The sequence below is a fragment of the Tachysurus vachellii genome, chromosome 5, assembly GCF_030014155.1.
Source record: "Tachysurus vachellii isolate PV-2020 chromosome 5, HZAU_Pvac_v1, whole genome shotgun sequence".
Classification (NCBI taxonomy): domain Eukaryota; kingdom Metazoa; phylum Chordata; class Actinopteri; order Siluriformes; family Bagridae; genus Tachysurus; species Tachysurus vachellii.
This window is the reverse complement of record NC_083464.1, coordinates 30,585,371-30,602,697: the sequence shown is the minus strand read 5'-3', so window position 1 is coordinate 30,602,697 and position 17,327 is coordinate 30,585,371. Positions and strand designations below refer to the sequence as shown.

At 42.1% G+C, this 17,327-nt stretch overlaps 2 protein-coding genes across 2 annotated transcripts; one reads left to right on the top strand and one right to left on the bottom strand.

The window, feature by feature from the left end:
• Positions 1 to 879: 879 nt before the first annotated feature.
• On the top strand, positions 880 to 13,034 carry cyth2 (cytohesin 2). Its single transcript, XM_060871097.1, has 12 exons — positions 880 to 1,051; positions 2,719 to 2,869; positions 2,977 to 3,043; positions 4,017 to 4,135; positions 4,271 to 4,351; positions 4,646 to 4,758; positions 4,851 to 4,999; positions 5,317 to 5,428; positions 6,594 to 6,670; positions 6,787 to 6,858; positions 7,075 to 7,229; positions 9,597 to 13,034. The coding sequence occupies exons 1-12, from the start codon at positions 985 to 987 to the stop codon at positions 9,682 to 9,684; spliced, it is 1,251 nt and encodes a 416-aa protein (XP_060727080.1). The 5' UTR covers positions 880 to 984; the 3' UTR covers positions 9,685 to 13,034.
• Positions 13,035 to 13,108: 74 nt separating this feature from the next.
• Positions 13,109 to 16,717, bottom strand: si:dkey-283b15.2 (neuronal pentraxin-2). Its single transcript, XM_060871095.1, has 6 exons — positions 16,644 to 16,717; positions 15,227 to 16,327; positions 14,764 to 15,097; positions 14,418 to 14,665; positions 14,050 to 14,229; positions 13,109 to 13,948 (listed from the first exon to the last, which is right to left on the bottom strand). The coding sequence occupies exons 2-6, from the start codon at positions 15,812 to 15,814 to the stop codon at positions 13,739 to 13,741; spliced, it is 1,560 nt and encodes a 519-aa protein (XP_060727078.1). The 5' UTR covers positions 15,815 to 16,327; positions 16,644 to 16,717; the 3' UTR covers positions 13,109 to 13,738.
• Between the last annotated feature and the right edge of the window lie 610 nt (positions 16,718 to 17,327).

The window sequence follows — 17,327 nt, the reverse complement described above, 5'->3', positions numbered from 1 at the left end:
ATTTGGGCCACAGTAGCTGAATCCAAAAACAACAGAAAGCCCCACAATAGCGGTATACGTCAAGACTGGGATCTCATGAGACCCAAACATAAAATCTTTGTGCTGTTATAGCAAGATAATCAGAAACATGCATTACTGGTAAAACTTGTTAAGGAACAGAGGTGGGAGTAAGTCTCAAGTCATGTCAAGTCAAAGTCAAGTCAAGTCTTTTTGTAATATTTGACAAGCAAGTCTCAAGTCTCAAATTTGTGACTTAAGTCTGACTCGAGTCAAGTCATATGACTCGAGTCCCCCATCTCTGGTAAGGAATGATACGTTGTATGTTTTTTCTGAAGAATGAAAACTTCGATTTACAGCAAACGGTTTATCGTTTGTTTATGACCGTTATAAAGCACTGGGTCTGGAGGCTCCTTACATGCCAAATAAACGTCCCACTACGGTAACCCAGAACAGATAATTTTCTAAATACGTAGTTCTTCCATCGTACAAGTCCGTGGTTTCGCTACAGGAATAACGTGTTAAAACCAGAGCGAAGATTTAATTAAAATTTAATTAAAGAGAATCAACAAGAAATTAACTGCACAACAGTACAATTTGTGCTAATTCGTGCTAACAGCATGCAGCTGGGTGTTTGGATTGACCGTTGAAACCTATTTTGGTGATTTGGCTTTAATCTCTATGAGGGGACGTTTACAAAAATATTTAATAAAGTTTTATTCAAAGTCTATTAAGAATTTATTGTGCATTTCAACCGTTCTAACTGAAACTACGGTACTTTCCAAAATGGCGGCGCGAAGTCCGTGCCCTTCCCAAGATGGCCGACAGCCTTGTACGTTTTCCCCTTCTGACACTACATCCGGTATCACACCGACTCCTCCTTTGTCTCAAATCCTCCCTGGTTTCCTTTTACGCCGCCTTGTTATTTATTTATTTCCTTTTAATTTAAGGGGTATATTTTATATATCCGTCTTTTTCAGCAAGTGAATGACAGTCGGCTCTGATACATATATGCCTAAGAGCAAAGCCCCGAAAATGGACGACCTGGACTACAGTAAGTCGCCTAAAGATCTTGTTTTCTTCTATCTTGTATTGTTTAACCTAGCTAAGTGGGCTAATGTATTAGCATGCGCCGTTTTGACTTTCCACCGCTTTTCCGACAAGTCGCGTTTTGATTTGCGAGTAATTTGAGTTAACGGGGTGTCTACCAATAGGATTAAAGGACGCTGGCTCTCCTAGCCAATTATATTGAAGGCGGCGGGGTTTTCTGAGTATGGGTGGGAAATGTGCATGCTGACGTTGTCTAATCCACACATTTTATTTATATGATTCCCAAACATTTTAGTATATCATTTATTTTATTTAGATTTCCTCTGACACGTTTATTCTTGATTAGGTCCCCTGCTGCACCTAATACGCAATATGATGTACAGACATGACGGTTATATTTATATATATGTGTGTGTGTATGAGTGTGAGTGTGTGAGTGTGTATTAGCATGCTAGCAAAACGTCAGACGTTTTTGTTTGGCTCGTGCTTTGTACGTGACATTCGTGACATGATTCATCATGATGTTTACGAGTTGATTTAGTCTTTTTTCTTTTTCTTTTTTTAAGTGAACTAAATATTTTGGCAAAGCTTTGACGTTTCAGATACATTAACTCTCAATTATTAAAAACCTCCACGTTTTTAATGCTCGTTATGAAGTCATTATGACACGTTATAGTCGTGTCATTGATGCGTTATAAGAGCAGAAAGAACGTGTGTACAGAGCAGAGCAGAAACCCATGACTAAAGGCCATTATATTTAATAGTAATGACAGGTGTGTGTGTGTGTGTGTGTGTGTGTGTGTTGCGGTATTCTGTCAGAGTAGATTATGCAAAAAGACCCCAGGTGCTTTTTTTTTTCTTCTTCTTCTTCTTCTAATGCATGTCAGTACCTGTAAATGACACTTGTAAGCCAAAAGGATTTCTCTCTAGAGTCAAAGTGAAACTATCAGTGACAGCAGTTCAGGAATAAAACACTCAGGGCCTTTTTCCACCCGGTCACTTCATGTGTTGTCTCTGATCCGATAGCTATCTGATTTGTTAAAACAGTTCCATTTACATTAGGCCACATAAATGCGTCTTGGCGAATCGGATATCGATCTGATCTTTCTACTCCCCCCCCCAAAATGCTAATATATTTTACCTCATTTACGGGGTAATTGAAACGGAACACACTTTGGTGTGTGCGGTTTTCAGAACGCAATCAAAAAGAAGGCGAAAAAACTCGTTACGACGTTTATGCTACAAAAAACAGCGTTTACTGCTTGCTGCATTTTGGCTGGCGGCAGCAGCGCATTTTAAGACCCGACGAGACGCCTGTGTGAAAGATCACCTGAGTGATGTACTTCCGTTTGGGAGGAGTATAGCGCTGACGTATGTGACTTGAACAACCACATACATTTACACCTGTCCAGTTTCATCTGAAACGTGTCCCAGACCACCTCCTGAAGGGGTTTGTACCATCGGATTTATATCCGTCTCTAAAACGTTTCGGAGGGCATTTAGACCTGTTCTTTTTACCATCGGATAGCTATCGGATTACAGAAAACGCATGAAGTGACCAGGTGTAAAAATCCCCTTAGAGGTTGTGCAGTTCTAGCAAAATATGTGTTGCTTCATATGGTGCTGGTGTAAACGTTGAAATCCTTCCCCATGCCTCATTTTTCCAATCAGTCCCGGCTGATCTGAGCCCAGAGGAGCGAGCGGAGCTGGAGGAGATCCGGCGGAGGAAAGGCGCGCTGCTGCTGGAGATCCAGAGGCTGCGTGAGGAGCTGCGAGAAGCCATGATGGAGGTGGAAGGGCTGGAGAACAGCACAGAGGGCAGGTCAGGGCCTTGAAGTATTACGGGATGCTGTCATCTTCCATACCTGTGGTCAAGGAACGAAATGAATGTAAAATGTAACTGACGTTTCTGTCCCATGGTGTCCACAGCAAAACCCTCCAGAAGAGTCGGCATGTGGCGATGGGGAGAAAGAAATTCAACATGGACCCCAAAAAGGTGAGGGGGTGCCAATATTTATGCAGCGCAACAGATAGGCTGAAGTTCGCTTATATACCTTTGCAGCTACGAATGGCTAATGAGTGCGGGACACCGACATAACACACCAGTTGCTAAGAGACAAGGACATCACGACAAAAAAAAAAGAAACATTGTGCCGTGTAGAACGTTCTAAATGTTCCAGTTTAACTAACAAAACAGGGTTCCCACGCGTCCTGGAAAACCTGGAAATCCTGGAAAATTAATGACCAATGTTCCAGGCCTGGAAAACACATGGAAAATGAGAGAAAACATAAATTGTCCTGGAAAAAATCTTTTTTGTCCTGGAAAATTATTATTTTTAAATGTTCTTGATCATTTAAAGAACAGTTTACACCCGGTCGAAACAATTAACGTTAGTAACAGAAAGCGCTCTGTTCAGGGACGCTGAGTTTTGACAGGTTTTTTGTTATGCTGTTTAATCTCGCTGTGACGGATGACGCTGTCTTGTGTTGGCGGTTTCAGGTGCTAGGAATGGTTTAAGTGCTCGAATGTTTTCAGCAAATGGTGACGGGTAAGCAGGTTATATTAACCTTGTTAATCTGAATATCACGTGCAAGGGGAAGCACAGCAAACTAAAGCATACATGATGGCATTGGCCTGAGAAAGGAAAGGGTATTAATATGTGCAGTCTTTTTATTTTATAAATGTTGAAATTTCATTCACATGACAAATTATCTTTAAAAGTATAGTTATAAAGTGTACGTTGTTTTTAAGACTTCTGGAGAGAAGAACATGTTACTTTAGGCTGTGAATCTGTGATCCTTGTCTTTTTTTGCTAAATTTGAAAAAGTCCTGGAAAATGATCTCTGAAAAAGAGTGGGAACCCTGCAAAAATAGAATTCGGAGATGCATGTGTGAGAGTGTGTGTGTGTGTGTGTGAGTGAAAGAGACAGAGCGAATGTGTCAGTAACTCTTGTTGTCATGCTCTCAGGGTATTGCGTTCCTCGTGGACAACGAGCTGCTGCGTCACACTCCAGAGGAAATCGCTCAGTTCCTATATAAAGGGGAGGGGCTTAACAAAACGGCCATCGGAGACTACCTGGGCGAGAGGTACAGCCTGACACACCACACCTCTGCTGGAGTTCATCTGCAGTCATCATCTCTTCCTATCTACATACACACAGCCACCTTTCTATTAATCTCTCTCTCTCTCTCTCTCTCTCTCTCTCTCTCTCTTTCTCTCAGAGATGAGTTCAACATTCGTGTTCTGCAGGCATTTGTTGACCTCCATGAATTTACAGATCTCAACCTGGTTCAGGCTCTCAGGTAAATCTCACCTGTACACCTCAGCATCACGTGTCAGCACCCAAACCATTAGTGTGTGTTCGTGAAGGGAAAGCTTGAGTCACTTTACCGAGCTGATTCTCCTGAATCGAAATGATTCGAATCGAAGTGATTCTTTTTGGCCCGTTGGAAAAATAATTGGGGAATTTACCCGCAGAACTGCGTCAGATAAAATTCCAGCCGGTCGAAGTCTTTGTTGACAGGAAATTGAGAGCAACTTGTTCGGAAAACCTGATAAAACATGAGCTTGTGTGACGCTTAAGGTGTGTGATTCAGGCAGTTCCTGTGGAGTTTCCGTTTGCCAGGCGAAGCCCAGAAGATTGACAGAATGATGGAAGCGTTCGCACAGAGATACTGTCACTGTAACCCCGGAGTGTTTCAGAGCACTGGTAACACATACACACACACACACACAGCCTGTCACACTTTTTCTCCTAAATCTGTCACCATGTTGTGTCCTTACACTATAATATTTTTTTAGACACCTGTTACGTGCTGTCGTTTGCGATCATCATGCTGAACACCAGCCTCCACAATCCCAACGTGCGAGACAAACCCACAGTGGAGCGATTCATCAGCATGAATCGGGGAATCAACGAGGGTGGAGACCTGCCTGAGGATCTGCTTCGAGTGAGTGTGTGTGTGTGTGTGTTACCAGTGCATGGTAATGTTCAGGATTAGTGAAAGTAGTGGCTTAGAGTACATGTAATAACCTGTAATAATATCTTCCTTTTGCGCTTGTGTGTCCGCATTCGTGCTTGTGTGTGCAACTGCGAGTGTGTGTGTGTCTGCAAATGCATTCAAGCGTGTGTGGGTTGTGAGTGCGCGAACGCGCGCGTGTGTGTTGCATCCTAGTACAGATCAGAATTAAAAAAAGATATTAAGATTTAAGTGTCAGTCTCTCTGTCCTTCTCTTCCTGTCTTTCGCTCTGTGTGTCTCTCTTCAGAACCTATATGACAGCATTAAGAACGAGCCGTTCAAAATCCCAGAGGATGATGGGAACGATCTGACTCACACTTTTTTCAACCCAGACCGAGAGGGCTGGTTGCTTAAACTGGGTAATTGTGTGTGTGTGTTTTGACCCAAGCCTGAGATCTAGCAGCTGTCTTTGTGAATCTTTCAAATCGGTGGCTTGCATGGTGATGAGTTTAAACTGTTGCCCTTTATAAATACCGGCATGCTGTGAGTATGTGTGTGAGTATGTATGTGTGTGTGTGAGTGTGAGTGTGAGTGTGAGTGAGTGTGAGTGTGAGTGTGAGTGTGTGAGTGTGAGTGTGTGAGTGTGAGTGTGAGTGTGTGAGTGTGTGAGTGTGAGTGTGAGTGTGTGAGTGTGAGTGTGTGAGTGTGAGTGTGTGTGTGTGTGAGTGTGTGTGTGTGAGTGTGTGTGAGTGTGTGTGAGTGTGTGTGAGTGTGTGTGTGTGAGTGTGTGTGTGTGAGTGTGTGTGTGTGAGTGTGTGTGTGTGAGTGTGTGTGTGTGAGTGTGTGTGTGTGAGTGTGTGTGTGTGAGTGTGTGTGTGTGAGTGTGTGTGTGTGTGAGTGTGTGTGTGAGTGTGTGTGTGTGAGTGTGTGTGTGAGTGTGTGTGTGAGTGTGTGTGAGAGTGTGTGTGAGAGTGTGTGTGAGAGTGTGTGTGAGAGTGTGTGTGAGAGTGTGTGTGAGAGTGTGTGTGAGTGTGTGTGTGTGTGTGTGTGTGTGTGAGTGAGTATGTATGTGTGTGAGTGTGTATATATATGTGTAAGTGTGTGCGTGTGTGAGAGAGAGTATATGTGTGTGTGAGTATTTGTGTGTGTGTATATGTGTGAGTGTGTGTGAGTATATGTGTGTTTTTGAGTGTGTGTGTGAGAGAGTATATGTGTGTGTGAGTATTTGTGTGTGTGTATATGTGTGAGTGTGAGTGTGTGTGAGTATATGTGTGTTTTTGAGTGTGTGTGAGAGAGTATATGCGTGTGTGAGTAAGTGTGTGTTTGTGTGTGTGTGTAACCTACATTTCAGTTCTCTGCATGGTGGGGCATGTGATCTGTCACTAATCCTGTCTCACTCTTTCCCCTGTTTCTCTCGCTCTCTGGTCTGTTCTGCTTGGCCTGTGGTTTCCTCTCTGCAGGAGGTAGGTGCTCTGCTCCAGCTCTGTCCCAAATCTAGCTGCAGTTTGTCTCTTCAGTTTATTAGCAGAGGAAAATTCAAGAAAAGATAAAGCAAAGAATCTTCTTTTCCTCTCTCTGTCTCAGGAGGGCGTGTGAAAACATGGAAAAGGAGATGGTTTATTCTGACCGATAACTGCCTGTATTATTTTGAGTACACTACAGTAAGTGCGCACTCCAGTGCAACCTATTTCACACAGTACCAAGTCCTTGTCTGACTATTCATTATTCTATACATTTGTGTGTGTGTGTGTGTGTGTGTGTGTGTGTGTGTGTGTAGGATAAGGAGCCGAGAGGAATCATCCCCCTGGAGAACCTGAGCATTCGGGAAGTTGAGGATCCGCGCAAACCTGTGAGTCTTCCAGCTAATTGGCAAAATGTCAGCTGATGATGTCAGATGAAACCTGACCAATCAGAAGCTTTGTTCCAACTCACACTCATTAGAATAGCAGCAGATGTTTATTTTATCATTTATTAAAATTGTCCCTGTATGTTTCACTCTTGTGGTTTATTTTAACTCTGGTGTTCCAAATTTGTATGATTTTTGTATGACATTTTAATTGTGCAGAACTGCTTCGAGCTTTACATCCCCAATAACCGGGGGCAGCTCATTAAGGCGTGTAAGACTGAAGCTGACGGACGAGTGGTGGAGGGCAATCACATGGTCTACCGAATCTCCGCCCCGACGCCGGAGGAAAAGGACGAATGGATCCACAGCATCAAGTACTTCACTGTGTTTCACACCATCAGTATCACCATCAACCCACTGGGGTCGTGTCCCAAACCACACTTTGTAGACCACATAAACACCATCACCAACACATCAGCATCAGTCTTCTGTGGGCGTGTCCCAAACAAAACCCCATATTTACTTTGTAGACCACACAAACACCATCACCAACACGTCGGCATCGGTCTTCTGTGGGCGTGTCCCAAACCACACACCATATTCACTTTGTACACCACACAAACACCATCACCAACACGTCGGCATCGGTCTTCTGTGGGCGTGTCCCAAACAAAACCCCATATTCACTTTGTAGACCACACAAACACCATCACCAACACATCCGCATCGGTCTTCTGTGGGCGTGTCCCAAACCACACCCCATATTCACTTTAAAGACCACACAAACACCATCACCAACACATCAGCATCAGTCTTCTGTGGGCGTGTCGAAAACCACACCCCATATTCACTTTAAAGACCACACAAACACCATCACCAACACATCAGCATCAGTCTTCTGTGGGCGTGTCGAAAACCACACCCCATATTCACTTTAAAGACCACACAAACACCATCACCAACACATCAGCATCAGTCTTCTGTGGGCGTGTCCCAAACAAAACCCCATATTCACTTTGTAGACCACATAAACACCATCACCAACACATCCGCATCGGTCTCCTGTGGGCGTGTCCCAAACCACACACCATATTCACTTTGTACACCACACAAACACCATCACTAGCATGTCACAAACCACACATCCCCACACTGTTCACTACCTTACGCCACATTGACACCGTCTTCCGTCTACGTGTTTCTTCAGTTTGGCTTATTTTAGGAAACCGGTGCTAGTTTTATTTTCCCACATAGTGCAGGACCCTACGCAGTGAATCCGACAAACGGTACTTGCTAGTTTAATGCTAACATAAGAATAAACTGACAGGAATTCAGGTAATTTTTAAGAGGATAATTTTTTACTGCTAATGCTACCCGGTTAGCTGAAATTGTTTAATCCAACGTGATTTGTGAATGGAATTTTAAGGCTTGTCCATAAATGTCTGTTACGTGCACTGTTGTGCAGCGAGCTAACATACAACAATCTGACAGGATCTCTGAAAGAAATATTAAATTGTCCTGAAAGGACTCTAACAAATATTCTTAACCTACACCTGTTCTTTTATTTGTACGCATCCAGCTAACAAAAGTCAGCGTGACAGGATGTGAGCTGTTTACTGCTTATGCTAGCTAGCATTAGCTAATCTGACAGGATTTATATGTCCTGTCTGTAAATATTTCTCATGTTTACTGCTGAGCCTATCCACTTATCTATGCTCTGATTTCTAAAAGGATTTTTAAAGTTTTAAAGTTGACATTCAGTGGAATTTTTTTGAGTGTTATTTATAGTTGCTATTAGGGTTGCAAAATTCCGGGAATTTTCAAGGCTGGAAACTTTCCATGGGAATTAACGGGAATATATGGAAATAAACCGGGAATTAAAAAAAAAAATGCAGAGTTGCCTATAACAAGGAACTTTAAATGTAGTTAAAAAAATCTTGCAGCATAATTTTGTTTAAAACAACAAGATTTAATGCAGTTTAAGTTGAATTTCTACCCTGTGTCCCTCGGTCACGCACACTGCTTACTGGAGGGCCATTGAGGCCAAACCCCCTGCATGTACTTGCATTCTTCCATAACATGCACAGTAACACTTTATTTTAGGGTCATTTAACTAGTTGCTTATTAGCATGAATATTGGCTATTTATTAGTACTTATTAAGCACATATTAATGCCTTATTCTGCATTACCTTATTCTACATTCTTAATAGTATCCAATACCTAAACTTAATAACTACCTTACTAACTCTTAATAAGCAGTAAATTAGGAGCGTTACCACATGCACAGATAATTTGATGACCCTCCCTCACACACTCGCTCCCCCCTGAAATAAAAAAATCCTCTATAAAATAATGTTTATTACAATTATTAAGTTTATTATGTTTATTACAAGCATAATAATGTTTATTATGCTTTTGTGTTACTCAATGAAAGAATCTATTTAATGTTCTACTTACAATTAAATCAGTCAAGACGTCATTTTTAAAATTTGTATTACGTTGCATGCACGTCTGCTTGTGACCACACAAAACGTTTATTTATGTTTGTATATGATATATAAATTTCCCTATATTTCCAAATAATTCCCATAAATTTGAAATATTTCCAAAATTCCCCAGATTAAGTTCCCATAGAAAGTTTCCGGAAATTTACCGGAAACTTTCCGCCCCTTTGCAACCCTAGTTGCTATACATATAAAGTGCTCTGACGGCAACCACTCTGTCTCTGTGTCTGTCTCAGGTCGGCAGTGAGCGTGGACCCTTTCTACGAGATGCTGGCTGCAAGGAAGAAGCGCATCTCCTTGAAGAAGAAAGAAGAGCAGGCTTAAGACCGTTCTTCTTCTTCTTCTTCTAGTTCTCATCCCTTCATCCTTCGTTCATTCCTCCATCATCTACACCTCATTATTTATCCCTCCTCCAAGGACTGTTTACTGGAGGATGGGGCCAACGTGAGCTTCAGTGTTTTGTTCACTCCTGTGCTTGTGCCCTCCAGCAGAGTGTTCACTACTTTACCCCACTCAGGCTAGGCCCCCTTTGTGAGGAAAAAACTAGCAGGAAGTGTTATTAACAGGAAGTGTTGGTCCAGAGCATACGTACACACTACTGCTGTCTCTGTACACTGTTGGGTGAGGATGGAAGGATGACCCAAAGATCGTCCTCGTCGCGTCACACGTCCTAGTACTGATTTTATTCGTTACTGTCCGTAAGCGTGCACATTACCATTCGTACACACTACTAGTGCTGGACACTACTTTCAATACACACCACTTAAGTACCTGCTACAATCCCTCCACACTACTTGTGCTTACTACTGCTGTTCTTCCTGCAGGTCTTCCTCTCTCCTCAAGAAGATACTGTGAACCGATCTTTTACTGAAACACTGATACACACCCACAAGTCACTTATCACACGAGTTTGACATCATCATCATCATCGTTATCTTCTTAGATCATCACCATTGTCTTATTTTTATTCACTTTCTTTTAAAGACACACAAAGGGACTAGTGTCTAGGGATTAAGTCGCTCGAGCTTTCTTTTTAACACGCTGGCGCTCTGAATGACTTATAATGACACCATATGATCATTAATATACTGAGTACTTACAAGAATAATAATAATTGTGCACTACACTTTAAGGGTATGAAGTAATAACTCGTGGACCCTATATATTGTTTTATTATTCCCAGCCAAAGGGATTCATTTCCCTGCGCTACAAAGTACACAACAATAACAGCTCATACACCAACTATATTCCCAACAGATAGATTATTCCCATTTGGAATTCAGCTGACTCATCCCTGCTCATTAGCTTTATCAGACAGAAAGCTCATTGTTATTTATGCAGCATATATCCGCTTCAGACATAAATGTCCCGTAGATATACGCAGCTGTGAAACAAGCGTCCCTCGCTCTCGCAGGACGCTTTCGTTTTGCTCGGGATCGTGCCTGTAAAAGGCTTTTGTTTTATTTTCATCAAATGCTGTCGCTGCCAAATAATCACCCCACAGGGATCCAAAAGAATGCCGATGAACTCTCTTCCTGTTAAAAAACAGGAAATCGGCGCTTCTGGGGCGTGACGGCGTGAGCACGGCTGTTTGAATAGGTCCATTTATTCCGATATGCGGGAAAGTAAAGGTCTAAAAGTAGAGTTAGGTTTACGCCCTGATTGCAAGAACAAAGGCATGCCACATAAATCTAGAAGCAGATTTATTAAAGCCTAGACACTGGACTGGTTAGTTTATAGTGAGAACTTTCTAAACATACCTCTGTGGAGTTATTTTTCTGTCAAGTAATCATATGGGAATGTGAGGATGAGCAATTTTATGCATTGCAAATCTGATTCGGTTTAGGTTCTTAGTGTATTTTTTCATGTGATACACCACTAAACTCCGTGTATTCACACGTTTACACCACACGGGGGCGGGGGCGAGATACAAGTTACACACAAAAAAACGTATTTATGTTTACACATCAATCATGAGACACTTTTACTGAAACAACTCACCATTGTTACATTTTGAGCTGTGGGGGCGGGACCGAGATAAGCTACACACTGCAAATCGCAAACGTTAACGTAAACTACAAGGATGCGTAACAAAACAAACACAATCGTAACGAAATGTAAACTAAAGAAGAGAGTTTAGTTCAACTTAATTTGTAAATGTAACATAGCATTCCAACATCGTCTACAAGCGTAAAAATAGCAGTGAAGCATAAACTACAAACATAATGCAGTAATTAATATAGTAGAATGAAATAGTAATAACACGTAAACTACAGACATATCCGTGAGGTGCAAACAACAAAAATAACAGTAATGAAACTACACACAAAATGGATCACAACGAACAAAATTCTAAAGAAACGGAAAATACAAGTGTAAAATTGTAGCAAAATATAAACTACTAACAAAAAAATATAACATTGCAACAAAAAATTGTAGCGAAGCGTAAACTACGAACATGAATGTCATCAAAGCGTAAACTACGAACATGAAACAAAAACTACAAACATAAAATAGCGATGGAATGTAAATAACGTTCATAACGTCAATGACAGAATTGTAATGATCCGCAAACTACGAACATAAAATAGTAATACGACATAAACTACAAACTCAACATAGTAATGAAACTCAACGTTTGAAATCAATACAAATGAAATCAAAGCCGTAGTTTTTTTTAAATTAAATTTTTTATGTAATTTCCACGTCACATTTCCATACCATTGCTTTAGACAGGAAACGGACTCCATACATGTCTTAAGCACATTAGCGTTAGCATGGGTCGTGTCCACTGACACGCTAGTTCACTCTGATGTGGGCTATGAAGGAGTTTTATGGCAGCTTAACGTATTACACGTCGTCGTTACCACTTTGTAAATACGTTTTGTTTTGTTTCATTTTGTTTCCTGACACGTGTAACGTAAATTTTATTGTTTCGTTTAATTTTTTAAAAAAATGTATTGTTTTTTTATTTTGATTAATAAATCATTTTCATCGTCATGGACTGGGGATGCATGTGTGCCTGCCGAATCAGATACGATCGTATCGGCTTTGTTCATATCAAGAGATTATTATTAGCGCTCCATATTTTAACCGACTTCTACGTACTAATTTTAGCGTTAGCAATTACGGTTCTAAGAAAGAAAGAAAGAAAGAAAGAAAAAAATAAACCATCTGTGATTAATGTGAGAATTAATATGGAACGCTAATATTTCTCTTCAGCAATTAGCCTTGTGTTTTAAGCTACTAATTAATGAGAATGAAATGTAGCTGTGTACTTTTTGCTTGATTTTTTTTTTGTTTGTTTGTTTCCTGTTCCCTGTTAATATGAAGTGCTGCGTTATTATAATAATAAAAAAAAGAAAGTATAAATATAGCGTAGCCATGTCTGAAGTTAGATAGAATCTGTATTAAATAAAAGGTCTGTGTCCGGTGTTTCTGTATCGAAGTGCCCTACATGGAGTGTTACGTTATGGCTTATGTGTCCTAGGTATTGCACTACATGCCGTTTGGGATTCGCACTTTTATTATTTTTATTATTATTATTATTATACCTTTTTTTTTGACTGAATGATGTAATAAACAGGAGATCATCTCTTAATGTAGCAAAGAAACAACACAAGGTTACAAATGTGTACTGTTGCCAGACAATAAAGTTCAAGACAACATTATAATCGTGGCTCCATCCTTTCTTTCTTCTTCCTTCCTTTCTTTCTTTCTTTCTTTCTTTCTTTTTCTTTCTTTCAGTTTTTAGCTCAGTCCAGTCGCTCTGTCGCCCCCTGCTGTTTATTTTCAACATCACAACACGTGTTGAACAGAATACTCTAAACTTGTACAGTTTTATTTGCTTGCACATACAATCATACACACACAACAATCAAAAGAGAGCAAATGTCTCTTGTGTTACGTTTTATTGTAACCGTGCGTTTTAATAATCACGTTCGAAAAAAGCTTTCGCACTAATTAGTGCACTAGACATCAGAGCAGGGAGACACATTAGAAATGGTTCCTACACCCTAACTACTGCTGTCCTGCTTATATAGTGCACTTTACACCTGAAACTCAACTTTCACTATAGTAATATTTACTATTTAACTAGCTTCTTTGGTGTTGCTGTATCTTTCAAAAAAAAAAAAGCTGTTAAAGGGAATGAATCAGTGACAGTGAGGTGTGATGAGTCTCTGTTTCCAGACTAAAGCTGATCATTTATTTTTCTAGCAGAACATCCTAGATTTTATAGGTGCGTCTATCATCAGTTGTGTTCCTTTTCTCAGAGCAGATTTTCCCACACCAGCCTCTCATCATCATCACCATCATCATCATCATCATCATCACTTCATCTGTTCCTAAACATTTTCTATATTATATGTAAGTAACCTTAATGACAGGGATCAAATGGGTACTTGGTGACCCCACCGTGCAGTTCTACCACCGACTCTGCCCAGTTTATGACATCACCGGTCATGTGACCTCGGCAAGAGGCGAGACTGTAGATGTCATGGTGAGTGAGTGTGTGAGACCAGAGGTGCAGGTCTGAGATTTCACCAACGAAAGCCTGAGTGGCGTCGAAACGTCCGCCAAGTGAGTCCTACCACACACATACAGAGATATAGAGTTAATAATGAGATATTAAAGGATTTAAGTGTGTGTGTGTGTGTGTGTGTGTGTGTGTGTGTGTGTGTGCATCACCTGTTCCTGTCCCAAAATAAAAACTCCTCCAGGCTTGATGGGTTGCCAGGCATTAAGATTATCCCCTGATCCTCTCTTTGCTCCATCCTGATAAACCTCCCATACTCCATCCTGTGCCAACCACGTCACACACACGTGGTGCCATTTCCCATCATGCAGCGAGAGTGGTAATATCACCGCCTACACACACACACACACACACATACACACACAATTTCGAGGTTATGTTATTATCAATTGTTTTTGTTGCTGTGAAAGTTAAACCATCAGCTCCCTTGTGTCGGGTGTTTCTGTATCCAACCAATCAGAGAGCATGAATTTCATCACATGACCCCGTTCACTCTTTCTATCTTACTGTTTATTCCTACCGTGTCTTTGATTAGCAGTTCCATCGGCTTGTCTCCCCACTCAATCAGCACCAGTTCGTTCGCTTGTCCTGGGGCGGAGTAGGAAAAGGGCGTGCCTATGCCTGAGGCTCCGCCCTTCAGCCACATACACAGTGTCATGGCGTAAATCTCTTGCGTCACTGTTCGCTTCACTCTCCCATACATGTAGTTTGTGCGCATAGGGAAGCCAATCTGGAAACTTCTGGAAGATTTACTTCTCTTTCTCGTACCTGAAAACAGTGATGGTGATAATGAATACAGGACAAGGTGTGGTATATACTGTAGTTTCGTGATACTTCATAGTCTGTGAAACGATGTAAGTGATCACCTGTGTTCGAGCGGGCGCCGTGTGTGAGCTGCTTCAGCACTTTGTCCAGCTCGTCACGGGTCATCCGGCGATCCTGCGAGCGGTGCAATGACCTCGGGTTCTCATGTCCACCGGTTTCACTGTCATGACGACTGTCATCGTGGTGATTGTTGTTTCCGTCACGTTGCCCATCGTGGTGTACATCATCATCATCATCATCCTCGTCATCACCGTGCTGGTGGTTGCCGTCAGTGATGGACGTTGCATGATGCAGCAGCCGCTGTTCGAGGGCTGAGATCTTCCTCCGCAGCAGCTCCTTCAGAGAGGCAGAGTACGCCGTGGACGTGTTGTGCGTCTGACAAAACACGTAACAGTTTTAAACATCCTGTTTTCAAGTGAAGAATAAGAACACTAAATGAAATTTCTTGGTTAGAGTAGTGAGGAGTGGCACTTGTCTTAGTTTTTTTCTCTCTCTTTCTCTCACCTGCAGGTTTTCCAGTCTCTCCTTTAACGTGGTCAGCATGTGGCTCATCTGCTCCGGAGAGCTCGAGTGCGATAGACTCATCGTCTCGTCGCCCGTGTGCTCTTCGTTGCCGTGGTAATGCCTGTACTGGCTATGTCCGTGCTCGTGTCCACCCAGGCCGTGCCCAAAGCCCTGACAGAGTGCCAGCTTGGAGGTGAGCTCGCGGATCGTCTCCCTCTGGTCCAGAATCGTCTCCTTCTGCTGCACTAAGCTCTCACGCAGATGTAAGATGGTGGGCGTGGCTTCATCCGACACACCCAACCAGGAGTCACCGTGGTGGCCACCATAATGGCTGTTATGGTGCCTGCTGTGATGCTCACCGTAATGGGCACCGTGATGGCCACCATGGTGACTAGAGCTGTCTGAGGGGATGCAGGGGGCATCAGGGGGAATGGGACTGCAGATGAAGCGTGGGTGAGTGCCAAGCTCATACTCCGAGCTGGAGACTCTTCCACAGAGCAGGCACACAAGAAGAGGTAGCACCCATCCCTCCATCCTTGTCCTCCTCAGGAGAAATGTAGTGTGTGTGGGAAACAGGTCACGTGTCATTTCCAGTGAAGTGTGTGTTCTATATTGTATTACATTGGTTTTGGTTCACTTTCTGTCTCCCTCACTAAAGTTTCTCTCTCTCTCTCTCTCTCTCTCTCTCTCTCTCTCTCTCTCTCTCTCTCTCTCTCACATTAAATCTCTCTATTAGACTTTCTTTCCTCTACTTGTGCTTTGATAAAGCCAAAATGAACAACTACCCTAAAATATGAATCCATATAAAATTATTTAATATATTTTATTTAATGTAATATTTAATATGCCCTGCGATGGGTTGGCACTCCGTCCAGGGTGTATCCTGCCTTGATGCCCGATGACGCCAGAGTGAGTAATATTTAATATTCTTACACAAGAATTACACAATTACATTTCTACTCTTTAACATGTTGGCATGATTTCCCTCTTCTGTCTATTGGCCTTGAGTGTGAAGAGTTTTAACAGCTTGGGGTAGATCAGTGTGTGTGTGTGTGTGTGTGTGTGTGTGTGTGTGTGTGTGTGTGTAATCCTGGTGCCCTCCTGCAAAGACAAATGGATCCTCCTAAAGTGCGTGTACAGCGTTTACACTCTTCTCTGTGACGAAATACAAACTACATCTTTTTTCTTTTTGTTCTTTCAAGAAAGAGAAACAAAGGAGAGGCTGCAGCACAACATCGTTAACCTAATTAACTATCAGCAGATTGCTGAGGTATAAGAGAAATAAAACACTTTGGTGAGGGCTATAAGCACATGTCAAATATATATTAATAGTTTCATATTTATTAGAGTGTGTGTTGTTAAATTATGGGTGCGTTTGCTTGGTATTATGTGTAAAATAAAGAGAGAAGTTTCTTACCCTTTCGTGTGTCTCAACAGCTTGGGATAGATTTAATCCAGGTGAATCTCTCTCTCTCTCTCTGTCACTCTCTCTCTCGCTCTCTCTCTCTCGCAGTATGTCTGTCTGTCTGTCTGTCTCTCTCTCTCTCTCTCTCTCTTGCAATCTGTCTGTCTGTCTGTCTCTCTCTCTCACTCTCTCTCTCTCTTGCAATCTGTCTGTCTGTCTCTCTCTCTCTCTCCTCTCTCTCTCTCTGTCTCTCTCTCTCTCTCTCTCTCTTGCAATCTGTCTGTCTGTCCCTCTCTCTCTCTCTCTCTCACTCTCTCTCTCTCTTGCAATCTGTCTGTCTGTCTCTCTCTCTCTCTCCTCTCTCTCTCTCTCTGTCTCTCTCTCTCTCTCTCTCTTGCAATCTGTCTCTCTCTCTCTCTCTCTCTCTCTCTCTCTCTCTCTCTCTCTCTCTCTCTCTCTCTTGCAATCTGTCTGTCTGTCTGTCTCTCTCTCTCACTCTCTCTCTCTCTTGCAATCTGTCTGTCTGTCCCTCTCTCTCTCTCTCTCTCTCTCTCTCTCTCTCTCTCTCTCTCTTTTGCAATCTGTCTGTCTGTCTGTCTCTCTCTCACTCTCTCTCACTCTGTCTCTCTCTCTCTCACTCTGTCTCTCTCTCTCTCTCTCTCTCTCTCTCTCGTACTCTCTCACTCTGTCCCCCCC

Bases quoted from the DNA above. Each gene is read 5' to 3' on its own strand.
- cyth2 (XM_060871097.1), top strand. From the start codon at position 985: ATGACAGTCGGCTCTGATACATATATGCCTAAGAGCAAAGCCCCGAAA. The intron at 1,052-2,718 runs GTAAGTCGCCTA...TTTTCCAATCAG, and splicing joins AATGGACGACCTGGACTACA to TCCCGGCTGATCTGAGCCCA. The intron at 3,044-4,016 runs GTGAGGGGGTGC...TCATGCTCTCAG, and splicing joins TCAACATGGACCCCAAAAAG to GGTATTGCGTTCCTCGTGGA.
- si:dkey-283b15.2 (XM_060871095.1), bottom strand. From the start codon at position 15,814: ATGACACGTGACCTGTTTCCCACACACACTACATTTCTCCTGAGGAGG. The intron at 14,230-14,417 runs GTAGGAATAAAC...GTGTGTGTGTAG, and splicing joins AACTGCTAATCAAAGACACG to GCGGTGATATTACCACTCTC. The intron at 13,949-14,049 runs GTGATGCACACA...TGTGTGTGGTAG, and splicing joins TTATTTTGGGACAGGAACAG to GACTCACTTGGCGGACGTTT.